We start from the raw sequence: 20,841 nt of genomic DNA, 5'->3' as shown, positions 1-20,841 counted from the left end.
GCGTCTCGTGTAGGGAATGTTTTGCGCCATGCTGAGTCATCGGTAATGTTACCACTTCCAAACCACCGTATTGTCACTGTCGGCCTCAATACGCAGGCTCTCGAAGGCTCGAGTGAAGGATTGATCGCGACGACGACATCTCCAACTACCCAGGAATCGAACGGGGCCCAGAAATCCCCAGAGAAATCCTAGAAAGTCCAATGCGATTGGGATGGCAGGCTCTCCTGTAATACACAAACACGGTCGTGTGGGGGTTGGCCCAGCCATGCTGATCTCCGCATCAAAAAAGTCACTTGCATTCTTTTCTTCTGCCCGTTGTGTTAGTCCCGGCGCTTCAGAGTGAATGCTGTCAGACAGGGTACTTTTCTCATTCGAAAGCCTCACGCGTTGTGTTAGCGTGAATTGGGCTGGGACAAGGGTCTTTTCATCACAGCGCGTCTCGATTTCTCTTTTTCTTTCTACCCCACACAGGACCCTCCGTCGTCATAGCTCCTACCATCGTTGGGTGGGACCACAGCTGAGCCATCACTTGTCCGCTTGGTGGCTGCTCTGTCATTTTATCGCGGTACATTCCAACTATAGAAGAGCCTCTCGATCATGCGATTGCGAGTCCGTGGGCCTTCGGGTCAATCGACGGTCACGTTAGACGATTCAGCCACGATCCAGGACCTTCGGGCACAAATCACAGAGAAGACCAACCTCGCAGCCTTCGATATTAAATATGGATACCCAGACCTTAAGCCTTTGAATCTGGACGATTTCCTACCGGGACGACTTATATCCGAACTTGAAATCAACCTGAACTGTGAGCAGTTGATCATCGCGCCACGAGAAAGCGCTGCCCCGCCCAGCGCTGCCTCTGCCAGCCAACCTGGCTTTGACGCCCAGAAACCCTCGCAACAGTCCTCGATGCCCGCCAACCCCGAAACCTTAGCCGACGATCCACCGGAGATCGCATCGCCCGAGCATGGCGGCACCTTCGTTCTACGGGTCATGCCGGACGATAACTCATGCCTCTTCCGCGCAGTCGGGGCGGCCGTGATGGGTGATATGGATACTATGGTAGAGCTCCGGTCGGTCGTGGCAGGTGCCATTCAAGCAAACCCAGCAGAGTATACGGCGGCCATCCTGGGGAAAAGACCAGACGAATATTGCCGATGGATTCAGAATGAGGATTCGTGGGGCGGTGCGATCGAGCTCAAGATTATCAGCGAGTATTTCAATATCGAGATATGTTCGATCGATGTACAGACGCTTCATATGTTCCAATTCAATGAAGGAGCCCCAACCCGGTGTATTGTGGTCTATTCAGGCATTCACTATGATGTGCTGGCTCTCTGCCCATCCGATCCGCCACACACCCGCGCCAACTTGTTTGCGCCTAGTGACACCAAGGTCTTTGACGCCGCCGATCCAGTGGTTCTGCAGAAGGCGAAGGAGATGGGTCAGGCCTTACAAAGCAAACATTATTACACCGATACCTCGGGCTTCCTTGTTCGCTGCAATACCTGTGGAGGAACTTTCACTGGGGAGAAGGGAGCCGCCAAGCATGCATCGGAAACCGGTCACTATGACTTTGGAGAAGCGGCCTAGCGGCCAAACTTATAGAGAATGCCCTCGTGTTTCAATCCATGTTGAGAGGTACACGAAGAGTAGGGTTGGTTGAAAATTAGGCTCATTCTACATGATGCAAACTAGATACCTCACTCATGTCTACCGAGTGTGCCTACAATAGGGAACAGTTTATTCAAATACACCATCAATGTAGTGTCAGAATTACATAATATATCGTACAAATCTTGGGACTCATAGCATGGTGACTTCGTCTGCCTCATCCTCTCCCACATCTTCTTCGCCTGAATCACCACCGCTTTCCTCAGGGTGACCACCCCATTCAACATCGTGATGAATGGGGTTGGTAAAGAACTCGTGATTCAGCGCCTCTTCGGCACTCAAACGCTTTGTCGGATCAAGCTCCATCAACCCGGATAGAAGGCGCGTTGCCTGTTGCTCGCTCTCTGTCAGATCTTCCACGCAGCTGGACCATTTCACCAGCTTCTCCCAGCTGTATCCCTTCTCGCCGATGGTGGGAATGTTCGTCTCAAAGATCTGTCCGTGCATCACTGCAGCAGTCTTCATACGTTTTGTACCAAAGATGCTTGCCATCTCGATCATAGCATCAATGTCATCAGCCGAGTTGAAGAAAGGAAAACGTCTTCCGAGCAGTGTAAGAAGGATCACTCCAACTGACCACATGTCAATCTTAGTGGTCTGCGATGTGCACTTGAACAAAACTTCCGGTGCTCGAAAACCCCTAGTGCCTGCACGGTTTGCTCGCCTTGACGGCCGAGAGTCATTTTTGGGATAGCCGCTTGAAGTTCCATTAGATGGCGGGTTCTTGGAATAATAACTAGTGTGTATCCGGCTGCGTCGAACGTAGGTTTGGTGTGAGCAAAGACATGGATTGCTATACTCAGATCCTTGGCGCTATGAAAGTTACGAGAAGAAATTAGCTGAAGAAGCGGTGAAATTGAAGGAGAACCAAACGAACCTCCGCAAGTCCAAAGTCAACAAGCACGCCTTCCTTCAAGTCTGGGTTGTAGAGAAAATTACTGTCCAGGAGGTGTCAGCAGCAAGTACAAATATGTCCATGATTTGGGTTTCATACGTTGGCTTGATATCTCGATGCAGAATTTCATGTTCATGAACCGATTGCAACGCTGTCAAGAGGGATTGCAGATAATGGCGCATGTCTGCCACCATAAATGTACGGTACTGGATACGAAAATCCGTGTGTGGGAAAAGGGTAGAACTGCAACAACTTGGTCCTGATACCGGAAGGCTGTGATCAAAGGACAAACAGATCGACAACCGCGGAGATCGTGGAGAAGTTCCAGCTCGTTCTGGATTCGAATAGGACTACTGGTGACATAGATCTTCTTGAGCGCCACATATCGAGTCTTTCTATTCCCAGATGGTTCCCCGTTTACCCTTCGTCGCTTGGAAGGAGGGCTGTCCCAGGTATCTTGTTGTTGCGCCTGGGCGAAGATATCCCAGTCGTTGTGGTAGTGGTCGTAAAGCAGATCTTCTGCTTTATATACGGTTGAGAAAGTCCCTTTAAAAAGCGTTGTCAGCAAATTTTGTATTCTGCGTAGGATCTAAGCAAAGCAGATCAAGTACCTTCTCCAATTCGATTGACTAGACGAAATCGGTCTGAGATACCCGGAAAGGTATCTTCCAGTCTGTTCATATCTTCTCGAACTGACTCGTCCACCTCTTCTTCTTCCTCATAGTCGCTCTCTCCATCTAGTATTTGACTAGTGGAAGCTTGTTCATCGTCCTTCTCCAGTCCATGTTTGTATTTGGCCTGGAGGCCTTGGAAGGAGCTGCTGCGTTGGAGCTCAAAGACGCCCGCAGGTGCCCCGCGCAGGGCCGACATAGCAAGTTCCTTCTCGAGGGAACGAGGACGAGACAGATGGAAGTCTTAGGGGGTGCAACTCGGGTTGGCACGCGACTCAGGTTAGAGCAGCGAGTTTGGCTTCGCTTGGACGTTGAATGGGAGGCGAATAAAGAGGCAGCGGAGCGATGCATTGCTCCGTTGTTTTTCTCCGAAAGCAGGAGACAACGATACGCGACGGTGACAATACCAGCCCGCGAAACGGGCAGGCGGAGAACGGGGCCGGGTGTAATTTACATGCGGTTACCTAAGAAGCGGCCGAAAAGGGCAAAAGCCAAACACCCGCTTATCAACACTCCACCAGCTCCCCCTCTCCATCTCATCTACACACCACCGCCATGGAGGACAGAATACAGTTCGACATCAACGAGTCGCTTAAGTATTACTTGAGTGACCCAACCTCCATTCCGACCCCCGATGCAGACCCAGAACTGCTCGATTGTGAATCCGACCCGAACCAGCTCTCGACTGTGCTGATTGACAATGTTTTGAATCCCATTGTGGATGCAGTGGCGGAGAACCCAGAGGGACTAACAAGAGCATCGTCCTTTGAATCACTACAATTTCTATTAAAGTGCGCCCCGGTCCCTTCCCAAATCCCCCATGGAGGCTTTTTTCCACCTGGAATCGACTCTGAACGTTTAAACCCTGGCAGATACCCGAGTTTCCTCCCCACCAAATCCCTCAGCAAGGTCCTGGACCTGATTGTTTCTGGTCTATCCGTGGAAGCAGATATCATTCATGGTGATCTGGAATCTGACGAACAAGATGCGATCCAACAACATAAGCAACTTCTGGAGATGTATGGCTTTCTTCTGCAGTGGGCGCTGTCTGCCGTCGAGGTAAAGGCCGCCGAAAAACCTGCCGAATCTGCGCCTGCGCGACGAGGAGGCCCCAAATCGAAGTCGAAGTCTGCCAAAGATGGAAACTGGGATTGGACTCCTCAGATCCAGATCTGCATGGAGACTATGTGCAAGGTGATGAAACTCAAGCTGGGCCGGATCTTTTTGACTACTTCCGACCGCGACACATTCATCAATCTGTTCACTCGCACAATATATCTTATCCTAGAAAGTGAACAGAGAGTGAAGAGCATGACCATCCGCATGCACGCCTTCAAGGTCCTATGTATTGCGGTGAAACACCATGGTCATGCATTTGGTATGTATTGCCAAAATCTATCGGATCAAGTGAAGGCACATTACTCATCTCGAATATAGGTGCACAAACTTCGATTGTGCAGAGCTTGACTTATTTCGAGCATCTGTCGGAGCCAATGGCCGAATTCCTCCATATTCTTTCGGAGCAATATGATTACCCTCAACTTTCAGATGAGATCTTGAAGTAATAGACTGCGTCTCAGGCTCAGCGTGAATATTTATGCTGACTAGCCTAGGGAACTTGGAAACAAAGAGTTTAACTCCAACGATACACGTGGACCAAAATCTGTGTCAGCATTTATTATCAAGTTGTCTGAGCTTGCTCCGAGGCTGATCATCAAGCAAATGACTCTTCTGGCTAAGCAACTTGATAGCGAGGTACCGAATTGTCTGTCTCTCGATCTAGCCAGAGCTCCAAGCTGATAATACCCTTAGGCCTACACTCTACGATGCGCAGTCATTGAAGTCTGTGGAAATCTAATCTCTGATCTCAGCCGACAAGAAGAACCCAGCGAAAACTACAAGACACAAATAAACGCGTTTTTCGATGTTCTTGAGGAGCGTTTCCTCGACATCAACCCATACTGCCGTTGCCGAGCAATTCAAGTTCTGATGCGAATCTGTGACTTGGAGCAGAAATTCCCCAAGAGACGGCAGCGTGCTGCTGAACTTGCAGCGCGGAGCCTGGAGGACAAGAGCAGCAATGTCCGGCGAAACGCGATCAAGTTGTTGTCCAAACTCGTTGCTACTCATCCATTTAGCGTCATGCATGGTGGTCAACTCTCTTTCAAAGAATGGTCGGAGAGACTGGATGGAGTGGATAGCGAATTGAATGCACTTCGGCCTCCTGAGACCCCTGGGTTTGATGGAGACGTTACCACAGTGGACCCTGAGCTGTTGGACGAGGCAACTCAAATGCCCGATGACTCTCCCTCCAAAGCTCCACGGATGACCGAGGAAGAGAAGGCCGTTGCTATGCAGAAGGCGGCTGAGCAAGCTGCCACTTCTGAGCTATTGACACGACTGCAGTTGACCAGAAAGTACTACAACGAAGCCCTTCGCTTCATTGAAGTTCTTCACTCGGGATCTACAATTGTCTCACAATTACTCTCGTCTCGAAACAAGAGTGAGGTTATTGAAGCTATGGACTTTTTCGTTGTCCTCGACGCCTACAAGGTTGAGACGGCTCGTAGTGGCATCCGCCGCATGCTTCGTCTTATCTGGACAAAGGGCAACAGTGACGAAGGCAAGGGCGTCCAGACTCATCTGATCGACTGCTACAAAGGGCTCTTCTTCGATGCTCCCGATTCCTTCAGCCCCAATGACGCGGCAAACTATATCGCACGGAATATGATTAGTTTGACTTTCGGATCAACCCCTGCGGAGCTTACATGTCTTGAGCAATTGCTGAGCACCATGATGAAGGCCGGCCACATCTCCGAGGCAGTGATTGCGAAGCTGTGGCAGGTCTATAGTATTCAAAAGAAAGAGATTTCGAAGACCCAACGCCGGGGCTCCATCATTGTCCTCGGTATGCTGGCACTGGCAGATCCTGAAGTTGTTGTGAAGGAGATCGAAGCCATGTTACGCATTGGTCTTGGAGGTTATGGCAGATCGGATCTTGTTCTGGCCAAGTACACATGCATTGCTCTGCGACGCATGGTTCCTGGTCGTCAAGCCAAGTCTAAAGAAATCGGCATTCCAAAACTCGCCAACGACCATTCGGTGCTGACCAAGCTTTCGGCTATGCTTGAGATTGTCTCTGAGAGTAAGGAGTGGTACGGAGTAGCTGAACAAGCAATCAGTGCGATTTATGCTCTGTCAAAGCATCCTGACGTGCTCTGCTCTGATATCCTTCGTCGAAAGACACGCTTCGTCTTCCAACCCCACTTGCAGCGTCCGTCTTCTTCTTATACTACTTCTGGCGCCGAGGATCAACGACCTGGAACTGCCTCGACCGACGATCAGAGCTCAAAAGATGATCTGGGTACAAAACCTAAGCCTTCTTCGGCTGCCCTTTCACAGCTTTTGTATGTTGTTGGGCATATCGCGATCAAGCAGATTGTGCATCTTGAATTGTGTGAGTTAGACTTCAAGCGCCGCAAGGCTGAACAAGAGAAAAACAAGACCGCGGGGGCGACTGCTCAAAAAGATGCTGAAAATGCTGAGGACGACGAGCTTGATCTCATTGGGGGAACGACGGAGGATGATTTCACCGATGCTATGGCCCATATTCGAGAACGAGAACTGCTCTACGGCGAGAACTCCCTCCTTGCCAGATTTGGTCCGCTGGTGGCCGAGATATGTGCCAACAATAACACCTACCCAGACCGCGACTTACAAGCTGCCGCGACTCTGTGCCTGGCTAAGCTCATGTGTGTGTCGGCCGAATATTGCGAGAAGAATCTTCCACTTCTGATCACAATCATGGAGCGATCCGAGGATCCGATTGTGCGCAGCAATGCCGTCATCGCCCTGGGCGACATGGCAGTTTGTTTTAACCACCTTATCGATGAGAATACAGACTTTCTATACCGTCGTCTCAATGACGACGATGCTTCCGTAAAGCGCACCTGTCTCATGACCCTGACCTTCCTTATTCTTGCCGGTCAAGTCAAGGTCAAAGGCCAACTGGGTGAGATGGCGAAGTGCCTTGAGGATGATGACAAAAAGATCGCCGATCTGGCCCGCATGTTCTTCACCGAACTAGCAACCAAGGACAATGCTGTTTACAACCACTTTGTTGATATGTTTAGTCTGCTGAGTGCGGAGCGAAACTTGGAGGAGACGTCTCTGCGACGCATCGTCAAATTCCTCATCGGATTTGTCGAGAAGGTAAGCCACTTTGTTTCTTCGTTCTCAAAATTTGAATACTCACACGAGATGTCCACAGGAGAAACATGCCCGCCAACTTGCAGACAAATTGGCAGCTAGACTTCCCCGGTGCGAGACAGAACGTCAATGGAACGATGTTGCCTATGCACTGTCTTTGCTCCCACATAAGAATGAGGAAATTGCCAAGACCGTTACTGCCGGCTTTACCAAGGTGGTTAGTGCGTCAGCTTAGTCTTTAGTTCCTGGAGATGATTGATTGATGCCTTGATGTTCTTGATGACTGTATTATTTGTTTTATTTCGCGGTGTTTTTTGGTGTTTGGCCTTGAGTGTTAGTGGCTGTTTAGGGCTTAACTTGGAGTCTTATAAATGAATCATTTCCAATTTCTTTTTCGGGATTCTTTTCCATATTAATACTTCTCAATGACTAGGTATCACTAACAAGTAATATATCTTTCCGTTTTTGGACCAAGGGTTTCTCTATGGAAGCGGCTTCTATGTACCGGCTGGTAGATATCGGACCAATTTCTACTTGTGCATCTGGCTTATTTGAACATGATACTCTCTTCGCGCAGACCGAGGCGGCATAAATACAATCATACGTAGTCATTATCGGCTGTCCAGAAATTCAACTTGTATGCAAACATGTCTATATCCATTCTGATAGCACAGGAGGCAAGGTAGCAGCTCCCATGAGGATCACCACTGGCCGGCAATCAAAATATCCACAAGAAAAGAATTCAGGGGTGGAGGAAAACAAAAAGGATACATGTCCCCTTGCGAAATCTAAGTATGTCAAGAAAAAGAAGAACCAAAGGATTGGCAAGCACACGCCAGGAACATTAACAGAAAGAGAGACGCCATGTTGAATTGTCGCATGCCAGATACGCCATAGGGTCAAGGGAACCAAAGGAGAAAGGACAACATTATAGATCTATGCGCCTTGCACTGTACTTTCTTCCAAGGCATACTCCCGAGTTCGTACACCCTCCAAAGCCTTGCGGCCCTCCTCTGTCAATTCAGGTCTGCCTAATGGAGTCACAGCGCCGATGAAGAATCGAGGTTTCCATTCCTCAGCTTGTTCCTTGCGCTCAGCGGCTTTCTGGCGCTGGCGCTCCTCAATCTCTTGTTTAATTCGGGTAGCTTCGGTGAATTGTTTGTCGACAATCGCATTCGTCACTTGGCCCCAAAACTTCAAGGATTCGTTAGACAGTTGCTTGTCGACGGGAGGGAGAATCTTGTCCACGGGGAAGAGGGGCGTGATGTCAATGAGGAGACGGGGTTCCTTTGAACCTATAGGAGTGTAGTAGATCTTGCCATGCCAGGACCCACTGATCCGAGCAAGAACATCACTCTCGGCGACGTCTTTGACCTTTGTGATGTTATCATCGTCGGGATCATAGCGAAAGACCACGCCTTCAAGTCTGTGCTGGGACCGGCCAATCCATCCCTCCTCCATATATTGTAAAATCGCCTTGATACGTGTCTTGGGGCATGTCATGTAGCATGCATCCGACACGGTAATTGCCAGGGCTCCTCGAAGAAGACCTCCGAGATGGGCGTGAGGGTGAGTCAACTGGTACTCCTCGTTTCTCTTCTCGATGTTCACGAATATGCCCAGATTGTGCTGGCCAGGGCTAACCCGAATGCTGGTGCCGGTGAATTTTGCGCTGATTTGATCAAATCCTCGCGCTGAGACGCCTCGTTCTGGGCAGTCAATGTAAAAGGCTGAGACTGGAGGGTGATGAGAGGTCTGCTCAGTCAAGTAGCACACTTGGACTATCTCATCGTCACCTTTCACGGTAGTTCCATTGCTGACTGTGGGAACTCCGGGCAGGTTCACCTCCTCCGGAACGAGATCTTGGACCTCCCAGCTGCACTGTAAAAGAGGAGATATGATCAGTACAGGTAGCCCAGGAAGGAGCACGTGAGTGGAAGAGGGCAAAGAGTAATGCAGAATGCGAAACATACTCGGAAAAATTCTCCCAGTGTGGAGTTGTATGGCTTGCATGGCTTTCCCTTTATGTATTTCTGTCGGACGCTCAGCACATCTTCCCTCTAGGACAACCGCAGTCAAGATATACCAGGTCCTTGGTAAACCAGAACCTCAACACTTCGAGCATCCGCCCCAGTTCATCGTCCGATTTGCCGATGCTGTTAGAAAAGTGTTTAGTATGGTATGAAGCGATTTGCCACGCGGCGGAGGAGGAGGAGAAGGAGGAGGAGGAGGGAATGTGGCTAACCTTGCAAAGGTCTCCGGTCGATCCAAATAATTCCAGTATTCTAAAACCCCAACACATCAGCTACATCAGCTCTTCGGACTTTCACACCACAGCTTCACACGTTCGATGGACATACCCAGATTCGGCCGGGGCTCCAGCAGCTGGGCCGGCAACGAGAAACGGACTGAGGCGATATCTGTCACACCGACAAACCTATTTCATGGTCGCATCAGCATCATCTGAACGTATTGTTTCCTTTGTCCCCGAAGGAACATACTTGCGCAGAATGGAGAGGAATGTCTTGAGCTTAGAGGAATCATCGGGGGCTTTCTCGGGGACGGCGGCGGATGACATTGTCTTGAGTTGGCGGGGAGAGGAGGGGGTTGTCAGTGAATTGTTTCCGAACGGGAAGCTCTGTTCTTCCAAAGGTGGCGAACGAAGTATAGCTTGGAGGGTTGTCCGCGAGGCGGATTGCGATGTGGAAGGTAGGAAAGTAAGTAGAAAGTCAACGCCAAAGATCGTGAGGTCCACCCCAAGGAACAAGAAACAAGAAACAAGGAACAAGAAAGACGGAAAGGAGGAAGTCGAAGGGCTTGAGGGGGATTTGACCGTTGGAGAAGGACTTGGGGGTCCAGGCGGTGACGTGTGAACTATTTTTTGCCTGGTGGGGGTGTACATTCCATTCCGCCAGAAGTACCCTCAGGTACCTTCCTTCCACCTCGCCCAACCTAGGGCGGACGACGGAGGGAATATAAGGCTGGAGGTCTTGATCCATAGATAGCGACATGAAATAATATGAGATGCTATTGTTTTTTACGATAGGAAAAGGCCGTATCTTCCATTACAAGGCTCCGTGGAAAAGAGCCTAAAAGAGAGGCCGGGAAGGAACATGCGATGAGACAAATTGAATAGATTCGTAGGGGGCTCAAAGCAAAGTCGGACGGGCAGGTCGAGAAGACTTGTTTTTTTGCGGAGACGGCCCAACAAACTTAAGTACTGGAGACTTCCCGCCTGGGGCTGACCGCCGTCCCAAGAAATTCAAATCCAGAACCCACGAATGAGGGTGACCAAACGCACTCAGGAATATACACAAGGTCTGCATGTACGGAAACTCCCGAAAAGGTACTGTTTATTCTCATTGCTTTCTTTGTTGCCCATTTGTCCACCGCAAACCGCAATGTACTTTTCAGGTATACGGTACTTGAGGTACTTGGGGTACTTTGCGGTCCCTCATGATACTTTGGTTTGGGTCTTCCCACTTCCCCAGAGTTGCGGCTTGTGGGCCAATCGCTACGCCACGAGGGTCTCGACCGTCAACTTCATTGAAGCAGTTCTGCCAACAACTGCTTGCGCGCCAGGAAGCGCAACCACGTCCGGATGGCCGGCCCATAATCGTACCGCCGCCCGGTCGCATGATCATCGTCGGCGCGTTGCGTTTGTTGGGCTTCCCGAATACGTTCGCGCAATTCGCGCTGCGCCTGCCGAAGGTCCTCTTGGTGCGATTGGAGTTCTGTCGGGGAACAGGTGCGATACGCCTGATCCGACGCCTTGGTGATCATCGCCTCGTCAATAGCCATGCGCGTGAGTCCAAAGGATGGCTCCGGACCGGTCACCGTCTCCTCTAGCCCAGAGCTCGCGCTCGTCCGCGCGGCCTCGACCTGTGCCGTGGGACCTGCATGGGATGTAAGCCGGTCATGAACGACTTTTAGGCTCCTCACATTGACTGCAAGTTGCTGGATGAGATCCGGTAAGGGATCACGAACTAATCCCAGTATCGAAAATTCAATCTGCTCCTCTTCGTAGGCGGCCATTCGATCAAGAATGTTGGGCCGTGCTAGTCTCAGCCAGTCATCGCTATCGGAGCATTCACCTAGGGATGAGTTAGGACACCCGTTGGCTTGGCGAGAACCTCCTCCAACCACCCATTCCTCCATCCCGACACGTACCTAGAGACTGGGGCTGCCGTTCAAGACCATCGAATTTCCAGACTTGCCCCATTGCGGGCATAAATGCAATGAAGTGGAAGCCCGAATCGGAATCATTCTCATCTTGACCGTTGGAGCGCTTTTTCTTCGACTTAGTGTCCCATTGGAGCTGTAGATCTGAATTTAAGATGTCCATCTTCCTATGACGGGGGTGGTAATGAAAACCCGCTCAGTTAGCCAGAAGCTGGAGGGCAGCGGTATCAGGCGTTGGCGGAAGCTACATACCGCGCAAATGAATTATGTACTCGTTTGACAAACTCGAAGTTGTCAATCGCATTACCCCGTAGTGCTGGGGTGAACTGCATAGTAAAATCCTTGAAGTGGCGGAGATTCTCCCCGAGATCGATGTTCGGAATGTTGTTGACAATGTTCAGCAGTGCCACACTAGCACAAGCATTGCTAGCGGTCTGGCGGGCGATCAGTTAGAGAAAGAGGAAATTAAATATGGATAATTTATGGGTATCTCGAGATAGCAGGAAAGAGAGACAATCTGAGCTCCTGCTCATGGACCAACTCACTTGATTTGCAAACCAGATGCCATCCGGGCAAGTCGCCTCCTGCTTCTCGGCATCATCCTCTCGCCAGCGGAACAGAAAGATTAAACCGAGAACAGGTTTGCTGTCCAAGAACTCATCAGTCTGTAAATTTAGATGGGGATTTGGAAAGATGTTTTACTCGAGGAAGGCCATCATTTCTTCATCCAGAGATACTACTTCCTGGATCTTGACGCCTTTCACTCCGAAGTCGCGGAGCATCACATTGAATAAAGCCTGGGTACATGGGGTGTTAGGAACGAGGTGGACATGAAATATCGAGATGGTCATACTGGCTCGGATTCAATCTCACAGAATCCATTCCATCGGTCTTTCTCTAGCTGACTCGCAGGCTGACATATTTCCTGGTCGTCCAGGTCCTCTGTGGGATCGGTCAGACGCCGACGTTTGGGACGTGGGCCCATACTGGGGGAGCTATTCGGTGTTGAGAGCTGGATGGTAGCAAGAGCAAGAATAAGGGGAAGCTCTATAGCTTGTTGATCAATGCGAAGAGACTTCGCGACGGTGTTTGCAGGAGCCAAGCGAGCGCATGATGTAGTGTAGAATAAATGTATAGCGGTATGTCGATGGGTGGACCGAGATTCCCCCGACGCGCTTCCCGCGTCTCGGCAACCTTCACTTTCTGTTCCTGTTTTCTTCCCACCTCCTCGTCTTGGTCCAAAAGGCCCCATTGACCAGCACGAAATACACGGTCCTGAAGCTTGTTGAAGATATTGCGACCGCTATTACATCCTTTGTTTTTCAAAGGATTCCTCTCGCCTCCGACGAAGCCTGGCGACCACAGCATGCCATGAACGGCACTCCCCGCCTTCCGTCTGCCTTTCCTCAGACGCCCCAGACGATTCCAGGGAGAAGAAAGCTGTTTGAGACCCCTTCAAGGTCTTATCCTCGCGATGTGCCCGATGTGCCTGATGCGCGCGATCGGAAATCGCCTCCCAAGTCACCCGCCAAGGTATCGAAACAAAAGCAAAATACCAACACCCCGCTGGTCCCTGTCGACCTGGTCGATGCGCCCTCGCAGAGACTGTACGTAGTGGCCTTCTATCTCGCTCTGAACGCGTGGCGGGTATATGAATCTTGGTTGGCATCGGATGAGTTGGACTCGACTTGGCTTTTCTTGAAGTGGGTGTCGGTGGATGGCATTTTTCTGTTCGGTCTCCAAGCTCTACGCATACCATGGCTGGAATGGGCATTTCCAACTACGCTGGCTCTGTTCTTGCTACACGTAGTGGGCAATATGTTTCTGATGTTTCAGATTCCGGTACGTTTCCCGTATCTCAGCTTCTTTACTCGAGCTCACTCAGGAGTCTACCGCTGACGCCAACAGATTCCACTGGGTGCATGGCTTTCAGGATTGGTCAAGGTAGCCTATGACCGCGAATTGTCTATCTCCGAGCGCAAGGTCAAACCAGGGGACATCATTCATAATGCATCGTTGATTTTGGGGAAGCAAATCGTGCACATCCTGCCAGAAGGGTAAGTCCGACGGTTTGTGCGCGTGGAGAGAGACCCTCTAATTATTTCAGGTCTGCTGTCTTAAATCCAGAACGTGTGCCGCTGTGTCTTGATCCCCAGCAAAATATCATCAACCTCCCAATCCGGGTTAACCAGACCGACCCTATCCTTATCGAAATCCTCCGTCTCGATTTGAATACCGGCGAAAACGAAACTCTAACCATCCCGGCGAAGCAGTTGAAACAGCTCAAGCGACAGGCAGAGAAAAGACATGCATACCAGGATCCAGTTCCACATCGGGACATCTTCTTCCCCGTGCGCAAGACTGGCATCTATCGTCTGCAACGAGTGGTTGATGAAACTCAACTTGATGTCCGAACACGCATCTCTGACGCGCTGGTCGTCTCTTGCCCCAGAGCCCTAGTCAAGAATTCCCACATAAACAAATGCAAGGGCGAGCTATCAAATTTGGTTCTCGAAGTTGAAGGGACTCCTCCTTTGAAAATCAAGTACAGTCGACGGGTCAATCATCTCGACCGTGGATTTTCGTTCCAGAACATCCAACCTGATAATCTCCGATCCCCATTGTTAAACCAGAAATCCGGCGGGGCACTGTTCAGTATTAACCAGCCTGATATCTCATGGGCCCAAGCCCAGAAGATCGACGTTCCTTTGAATGAATCGTTGAATGTCGGTGGAGAATGGTTCTACGCCATCGAAGAGGTCCATGATGCCTGCGGCAACGTGGCCAATTATTCTACTATATTTGAAGACGACGAGCGACCATCTGCCAAGTCCTTGTCTCAGTGGCACCAGCTCACGATTCATGAGCGACCCCGCTTGGCTATGTCGGGCTGTAACGACCAGCGTCCGCTGGAAGTTGCTCAAGGAGATAGTGTTAATTTTCCAATCGATTTCCAAACCGTGGGCAATGGATATAGCAGTGATGGTCCCTTCTCTGTCACCTACTCATACAGCAGTGTCGATAGCCCGCAGGAGAAGTCGGGTTCCGAAATCAGCAAGACTCTGGTATTGAAGACTCTAGACCAAAAGTCTCCAATCAAAGAGCCTGGTTGGTACTCTCTGACGTCGGTGTCCAGCCAATATTGCGCAGGAGAAATTTTGGAGCCTTCTTCTTGTTACTTGCACAACCCTCCCGAACCAGAAGTGTCTGTAAAGTCCGAAAAGGTCTTTGACCGGTGTGCCAATAATGCCGTTGGCCTACTGGTTGACCTAGATTTCACGGGATCACCACCCTTTCGTCTCCGATATAGCATTGAAAGCCTCCAGGGAACGACGACCAAGGTTCAAACCGTCACGGGACTACGGACTCAACTGGATTTCACTCCTAAAGAAGCCGGGTTCCACCGCCTTCGTTTCTTGGACATTGAGGATTCTGTCTACTCCCCCGATCTCTGAAAGATAAGGTGCCAGTTCTAGAGCAAGATGTCAAGCCCCCAGCTTCTGCACAGTTCGCTGGACCAAGGAATGTGCGCAAAGCTTGCTTTGGCCAGAGCGTGTCTGTGGATTTGTCTTTCTTGGGAGAAGCCCCATGGACTTTGCAGTATGAGCTTCTCCACAATGGCAAGAGAACAAAGCATACTCTTGAGTCAGAGAACGACTTGGCCACCATTACTACTGAAAACTTGGTTAGTGGAGGCGAATACACCCTCGCACTGACTAGCATCAAGGACAAATCGAATTGCAAACGATCTCTCAAAGACAGCATCAAGATTAACGCTCGCTCGAAGCCACCTCATGCAACATTTGGTCAAATTGATAAACAGAGGACTGTCTCAGCTTTACAAGGCTCTAAGATTGATATCCCGCTAAGATTGAGTGGCGAGAAACCATGGCGAGTGAGATATAAGAATGTTGACTCCAATGATCATCCCGTGGAGAAAACATTCTGGTCTGAGAACAGCATTCTGACCGTCGATCGTGAGGGCCTGTACGAACTGATTGGTGTCGCCGATGGCTCCTGTCCTGGGACAGTGGACCAGTCTGCCAAGGAATTTGAAGTGTCATGGATCCCACAGCCTCAAGTCATCGCTGTGGATGGTTCTCCCGTTGGCCCTGCTGGTCAGTATGCAAAGCCCGCCGTCTGCCAGGGCGATGATGATCTTCTTGAGCTGCGCCTCTCAGGGACTCCTCCGTTCAATGTTCATTACCAACAACGACGCAAGTCATCGGAACGCGGCTCCTCTTCTTTCGTTCAGGCACGCATTGTGAAATCTGCCTTGAACACAGCTTCGGTAGAGATGGACACTTCTGAACCTGGTCTGTACACCTATCAATTCACAAAAGTGGGTGACAATCTCTATGACCATGACCCAAAGAGCAAAGGGCTTGTTGTGAAGCAGCAAGTGAATTCGCTGCCCTCTGCTCGGTTCGATTCTCCTGGCCGCATTTATGGATTCTGCAAAGAAGATGTCAGTGGGGAGGAGACTATTCCCATCACACTAGAAGGCGTTCCTCCATTCTCGCTGGAAATTACCATCAAACACCATTCCAATGCCAAGCCAGAAATTGTCACTATCCCCAAGATCAACTCCAATCGTCACAACTTGCCCATTCCTCGCCGTCATCTCGATCTCGGCCAGCATGTGGTAAGCATTCACAAGGTTCGTGATGCTCGTGGTTGCCAGAGGACAAGCGACTATGACGTTTCCTCCGTCCGAGTTGCCGTTTCAGATGTGCCCACCATCATTCCTCTCGAGTCCAAGGTCGATTACTGTGTAGGTGAACGCCTATCTTTCTCCCTCTCAGGACATGCTCCGTTCGATGTGTTTTACACCTTCAATGGGGCACAGCGGAAGGCCACATCGCAGAACACCAATTTTCGTCGTATTGCTGAGCGCCCTGGAGAGTTTACCATCACCGCCGTCGGCGATGGGGCCAGCGGCAAGTGCAAAGCGCACAAGGACATCACCAAGGTTATCCATGAAATGCCTAGTGTGCGGATCAGTCAGGGCCAGGTGTCGGTAGTGGACATCCACGAGGGTGGAGAGGCTGAGTTGAGCTTCGAGTTCTGGGGCACACCACCGTTTGAGTTCACGTAAGTTCAATACCGATCCTGTACCGCCATTGGTTGCCATGCTCAAGTACTAATACTGAATTTTACAGCTACATTCGAAGCTCCAATGCTCGCAAAGGAAAGAAGTCTGAGATTCTCGATATCAAGCATGACATTTCCTACGAGCACAAAAAGACTGTCAAGACCTCGGACGAAGGAACCTATGAGGTCGTGGCGATCAAGGACAAGTACTGTTCTTTCTCCTCTCAAGTGCCGGCGGGTAAGTCGGACCGGGGTTCTTCATGAATGTAATATGATGTGATTCCATGCGGGTTGAATTCTATATGCCGATTCTGTTTATTTAGAAAATTTGCATTGCAGTGGCGCTAGCAGGTAGTGTACATTCGCCAATAGGATAAAATTTAATTCAGATATAATGCACACGAGTTATGCTTCTTCCACACTGCTGGACGTTTCAATACGGTCGATAAAGCCATCGCCCAGGCGGGCTATCTCATTCAAAATGGCTGCCTGGTTGATCATAACAAGGCCCTCCTTCTCCTGGTGGTTGACTGATGCTGGCGCTGTCGAAAATGCTGTCTTCAGATTCCAATTCCGTGGTTTGAGTGTTTGGGGGTTCCATAGACCTGCAACCAAACCAGAGCTTTCGTTTCCGTAGAAGAGAAGGATGCTTTGACTGTAACATGCTTGAACTTCCTGGATAAAAGACTTAACAACAGCTAGCTTGCTGGCTTGCTCGGGAGCAATCGCGTCTGCCAAGTTCTTATACTTCGACCTCGAGACCGATCGGCCATTGAACATCTTCGACTGCAGATGAATGACGAAGTCGTAAGGCGCAAGAGATGTATGGAAGAGATCAGTTACGTCGAGCTCGTCGTGTTGTGTTCGTAGCAAATTCACCGCTGCCTTTGCCAGCATAGACATGCGTCCGGCCACGACCTTCGAAGGCATTTCATACTGCGTCCACGTGACGCCATCTGGATCGACGTCCGAAGCAATGAATAGGGCAACAGTGTTCATTGCCGGGTCAATATTGCGCCATGCAGTGAACCGAGTTCGAATGGTTTCAGTGATTTCGGGGTTAAGATCTCCGCCGAGGTCAACGATGAAAGGCTCTTGTTGCCAATCCCAACGGGAAATAAAGTGGAGAGTTCGCAAAAATCCGGTCATAATACTTGAGGGACTGTCCCAGGGGTAAGATTGGGTAAAGACCCGGGTAGTCAGCAGCTCTATCAGCTCTTCGGAGATTTGAGCAGAGAAGAGGTGGGAGGCAAACCAATGTTTGACTAAACGGATGGTAGGGGACAGCAGAGGGAAACGAGTGCAGAGGCTCCGAAGAGCCTGGGTCAGGCGAGGAGTCTGGATGAAAACCTTCTTGTACGCAAAGAGAGCGTAGGCAGCTTCTTCTCGTTCCCGGGGGCTGATTGTTTTGTTCTTGAGCTGACGTTCAAGTAGTGTCTGCTCACGTTCATGATGAATTCTCAGACGAAATGTGAAGCCTGATGTGTGGGGGATGTCCAGGTAAGCATTGTTGAGCACTTTGCTGGACTCGTTTTCCAAGCCAACACGACACGATGAAGCAGCGCCCGAGGATTCAAGAGAATCTCCGATCTTGATGAGAAAAGCAGTCTTTGTCATCTGTATGGCCGCAAAATCATCAGGCCAGCGCGATGAGCTTTCAAACTGAAGAACAACATCAGCTGCTCCGTGGGCTCCGCTTGCGCCCTGTACGCGGAGGGCCGAATAACGAAGTAGGGGACTGGCCGGGGCCAAATGCCGAATAGTTAAGGGAACGTCGTCCATGCTTCGGATCGATTGCTCCAACTCCCTAAAAGCATCGTTGATGGACTGGAAGGGAGAATTGGAATAAGACACAACTCCGTCACCTTCATCGTGGAGAATATCATCATACTCATCACCATGGAGGAAGAAGTCGTCCTCGGAGATTTTCAAATGCCGCTGCAAGACATGAGCAAGGATTTGGTGCACGATGGACTCTTCAGATTCTTGATCGGACCACACAAGACTCTCCAAGATACTGCCGTCCTTAAATCGTCGGAGTTCGGCCTTTTCACCCCAAAATGCACGGAAAGAGGCCGCTTCTTCCTTATCTTCTGCCGATGGTCCGTGATCGACTACTCGAGAGACATTATCAGCATTGAGCATGAGACCGACAGACACATCCTTGGTGGCTGTTTTGTTCATTGCCTTAGCGCGGACAGACCAAGCGCCCACAGAGTGGCTCGTGAGAGAAATCAATTTAATGCGATCCCCCAAAGCCCTTGACAGTACATTGTATAGCTTGGTTTGATCACGAAGAGATTGTAAAGTACCGCCGTTGAAGAACTTGGGGAACGCGATGAGTCGGTCAAATCGCAAGGCCGGTTCATCAACCTTGACAATGAAGACCCTATCGAAGTTATCCTCTCGGGACTCGTTGAGCATTTTTAGTGTCATAGACGCCTCGTGGCGCAGCATTTTATAGGACCATGGAGTCATTTTATAGAGCAAGTTCAGTCCGAGGCGACCGTCATACAAAACAGGTTTTCCGTTGCTGGAAACAGAAATCTCGGTTGCAAAAAGAACCAAAGGAGTTGTCAAATCACGGCCAGCAAGGAATTGCATGGTAGCCTTGAAGATCTGATAGCTGCTGTAAGATCGCAGAAGAATCGGTTGGCCAGAAGGTCCACCACCTTCAAATAGCAAGGAGATGAGCGCGGACCACTCGAAACCCCCGAAGCCTCCATGCTGGAACGAGGTATGGAGTCCCCGTTGTTGCAACCAGGTACGTCCGAGGATACACGCGTCGCGGAAAGATTCACACTTCTGGGAAGCAAAGTGAAGATATTTGTGACAGAGGGAGACCGAGGCTTCAGATCGAAGACTAGCATTGTAAAATGATGTCGATATATCGGATTCTTTCTCAGTCGCGGAGCCCTGGCGAATGTTGTTCTTGGATGGTAGCGTTCGGGTGATGGGGAACAATGTCGGGTCAATCGCAGTCAGTATCCGGATTTGAGGGCGCGAGGGTGTCACGTCGCCTTTAGAGGAATGAGGTTCCAACAATAACAATGGGCGGAGGCTGTCACCATCCTGAAATCCAAATTTCACGTCTAATCCGAGAGCATTGGCAGTTTCTTGGATACCGGCGGCGAGACAAGCAACGTAGTAAGCGCGCTTGTGGAAATACCGATAATTGACGTAGTCCTTTTCCTGGAAAATAGAACCGGGCATTGTCACCGCCAGATCCACTGGACGAGACTCGGCAGTCTTGGCCCCTGTCCGCAAGGCAAAGCTTCCCACCACGTTGATGTTGGTTGGCTTCATATATGACATGGTGTACTTAGCATCCTTGCTCGGCCGCGGCTCGGGCCATGGGATCATAATTCCTGATGCCGTGCGAAGCTCTTTTTCAGCCTCCGGAATTGACTTGGGAGAACGGTCCGGCAGGTTTTCAATGGCACCCTTCACTTTGTGTAGGGTATCCTGAAGTTTCGAGATTCGCTTGTCGTAATTCATTTTCAGCCCAGACAGAAGCTCATCCACCTGTAGCTTAAAAAAGCTAGATTTGTAAAAGCCGCTCGCCATTGCCAATTCAGCAGAATGGTCATCCTTTGCCCGGCGGTCCGGATGGGTGCTTGATTGATGCGCATCTTTGCGCGCGACAGTATGGTCCGCTTTCTCGGTCTCGGCCGCCACGGTGGCGGAAGATTTGATTTGGCCCGGAGAGGGACTCAGCTTTCTTCTCTTCACGGAGTGATCTGACATCTTGACTTCGGCTGGCTTATGCCCAAGCAAGTGTCTGGAAGAAGTTTTGTAGCTTGGAGATGGACACACAAGCTTTCGATCTCTCGACTAATTTTTTTTTCAATATGTGGCAGTAGTGCCGGGCGGTCGCGTGAGCTGGCGGGCGGTCAGCGAGGTCGGCGTCCCCCGCTGACTAAGAAAGGCATAGTTAACTAACTATTTAGTTATCTTATTATGATAACCAATTTACTAACTAACTAACTAGTCAAATTACGAAGTTAGCCTGAAGTCTCAGACTGCGATGTTCTCCAGAATGCGGCAGTCAACCAACTTGAGTTTGGTTGTTAATCAAGTAACTAAATGAAGCATCATTACTCACGAGGTATGTCG

General features: G+C 50.2%; 7 protein-coding genes across 7 annotated transcripts; 3 read left to right on the top strand and 4 right to left on the bottom strand.

Annotated features, from left to right (window-relative positions):
• Positions 1 to 597: 597 nt before the first annotated feature.
• N7462_001515 (ubiquitin-specific protease OTU1) lies at positions 598 to 1,593 on the top strand (the record flags this gene model as incomplete). Its single annotated transcript, XM_057073241.1, has 1 exon — positions 598 to 1,593. The coding sequence occupies one exon, from the start codon at positions 598 to 600 to the stop codon at positions 1,591 to 1,593; it is 996 nt and encodes a 331-aa protein (XP_056936882.1).
• Positions 1,594 to 1,806: 213 nt separating this feature from the next.
• N7462_001514 (serine/threonine protein kinase CDC7) lies at positions 1,807 to 3,439 on the bottom strand (the record flags this gene model as incomplete). The annotated part of the gene is made up of 5 exons (XM_057073240.1): positions 1,807 to 2,487; positions 2,552 to 2,612; positions 2,669 to 2,812; positions 2,836 to 3,115; positions 3,181 to 3,439. The coding sequence occupies 5 exons, from the start codon at positions 3,437 to 3,439 to the stop codon at positions 1,807 to 1,809; spliced, it is 1,425 nt and encodes a 474-aa protein (XP_056936881.1).
• Positions 3,440 to 3,795: 356 nt separating this feature from the next.
• N7462_001513 (condensin subunit YCS4) lies at positions 3,796 to 7,684 on the top strand (the record flags this gene model as incomplete). The annotated part of the gene is made up of 5 exons (XM_057073239.1): positions 3,796 to 4,618; positions 4,678 to 4,801; positions 4,854 to 4,995; positions 5,053 to 7,452; positions 7,511 to 7,684. 5 exons carry the CDS (start codon positions 3,796 to 3,798, stop codon positions 7,682 to 7,684), a joined length of 3,663 nt encoding a protein of 1,220 aa, XP_056936880.1.
• Positions 7,685 to 8,385: 701 nt separating this feature from the next.
• Positions 8,386 to 10,027, bottom strand: N7462_001512 (putative oxysterol binding protein (Orp8); the record flags this gene model as incomplete). Its single annotated transcript, XM_057073238.1, has 6 exons — positions 8,386 to 9,330; positions 9,423 to 9,482; positions 9,536 to 9,605; positions 9,695 to 9,734; positions 9,810 to 9,886; positions 9,951 to 10,027. The coding sequence occupies 6 exons, from the start codon at positions 10,025 to 10,027 to the stop codon at positions 8,386 to 8,388; spliced, it is 1,269 nt and encodes a 422-aa protein (XP_056936879.1).
• Positions 10,028 to 10,992: 965 nt separating this feature from the next.
• Positions 10,993 to 12,616, bottom strand: N7462_001511 (ubiquitin C-terminal hydrolase 37; the record flags this gene model as incomplete). The annotated part of the gene is made up of 6 exons (XM_057073237.1): positions 10,993 to 11,543; positions 11,620 to 11,798; positions 11,884 to 12,065; positions 12,177 to 12,276; positions 12,334 to 12,428; positions 12,485 to 12,616. The coding sequence occupies 6 exons, from the start codon at positions 12,614 to 12,616 to the stop codon at positions 10,993 to 10,995; spliced, it is 1,239 nt and encodes a 412-aa protein (XP_056936878.1).
• Positions 12,617 to 12,695: 79 nt separating this feature from the next.
• Positions 12,696 to 16,989, top strand: N7462_001510 (uncharacterized protein; the record flags this gene model as incomplete). Its single annotated transcript, XM_057073236.1, has 6 exons — positions 12,696 to 12,716; positions 12,769 to 13,473; positions 13,540 to 13,688; positions 13,739 to 15,042; positions 15,108 to 16,725; positions 16,794 to 16,989. 6 exons carry the CDS (start codon positions 12,696 to 12,698, stop codon positions 16,987 to 16,989), a joined length of 3,993 nt encoding a protein of 1,330 aa, XP_056936877.1.
• A 141-nt stretch (positions 16,990 to 17,130) lies between these two features.
• On the bottom strand, positions 17,131 to 20,472 carry N7462_001509 (rRNA-processing protein UTP22; the record flags this gene model as incomplete). The annotated part of the gene is made up of 1 exon (XM_057073235.1): positions 17,131 to 20,472. The coding sequence occupies one exon, from the start codon at positions 20,470 to 20,472 to the stop codon at positions 17,131 to 17,133; it is 3,342 nt and encodes a 1,113-aa protein (XP_056936876.1).
• Positions 20,473 to 20,841: the final 369 nt, after the last annotated feature.

This window comes from Penicillium macrosclerotiorum (assembly GCF_028827735.1).
Source record: "Penicillium macrosclerotiorum strain IBT 26536 chromosome Unknown utg000002l_segment0_segment0, whole genome shotgun sequence".
Classification (NCBI taxonomy): domain Eukaryota; kingdom Fungi; phylum Ascomycota; class Eurotiomycetes; order Eurotiales; family Aspergillaceae; genus Penicillium; species Penicillium macrosclerotiorum.
Note: the sequence above shows the minus strand (reverse complement) of the source record. Positions and strands in the feature narration are given on the sequence as shown.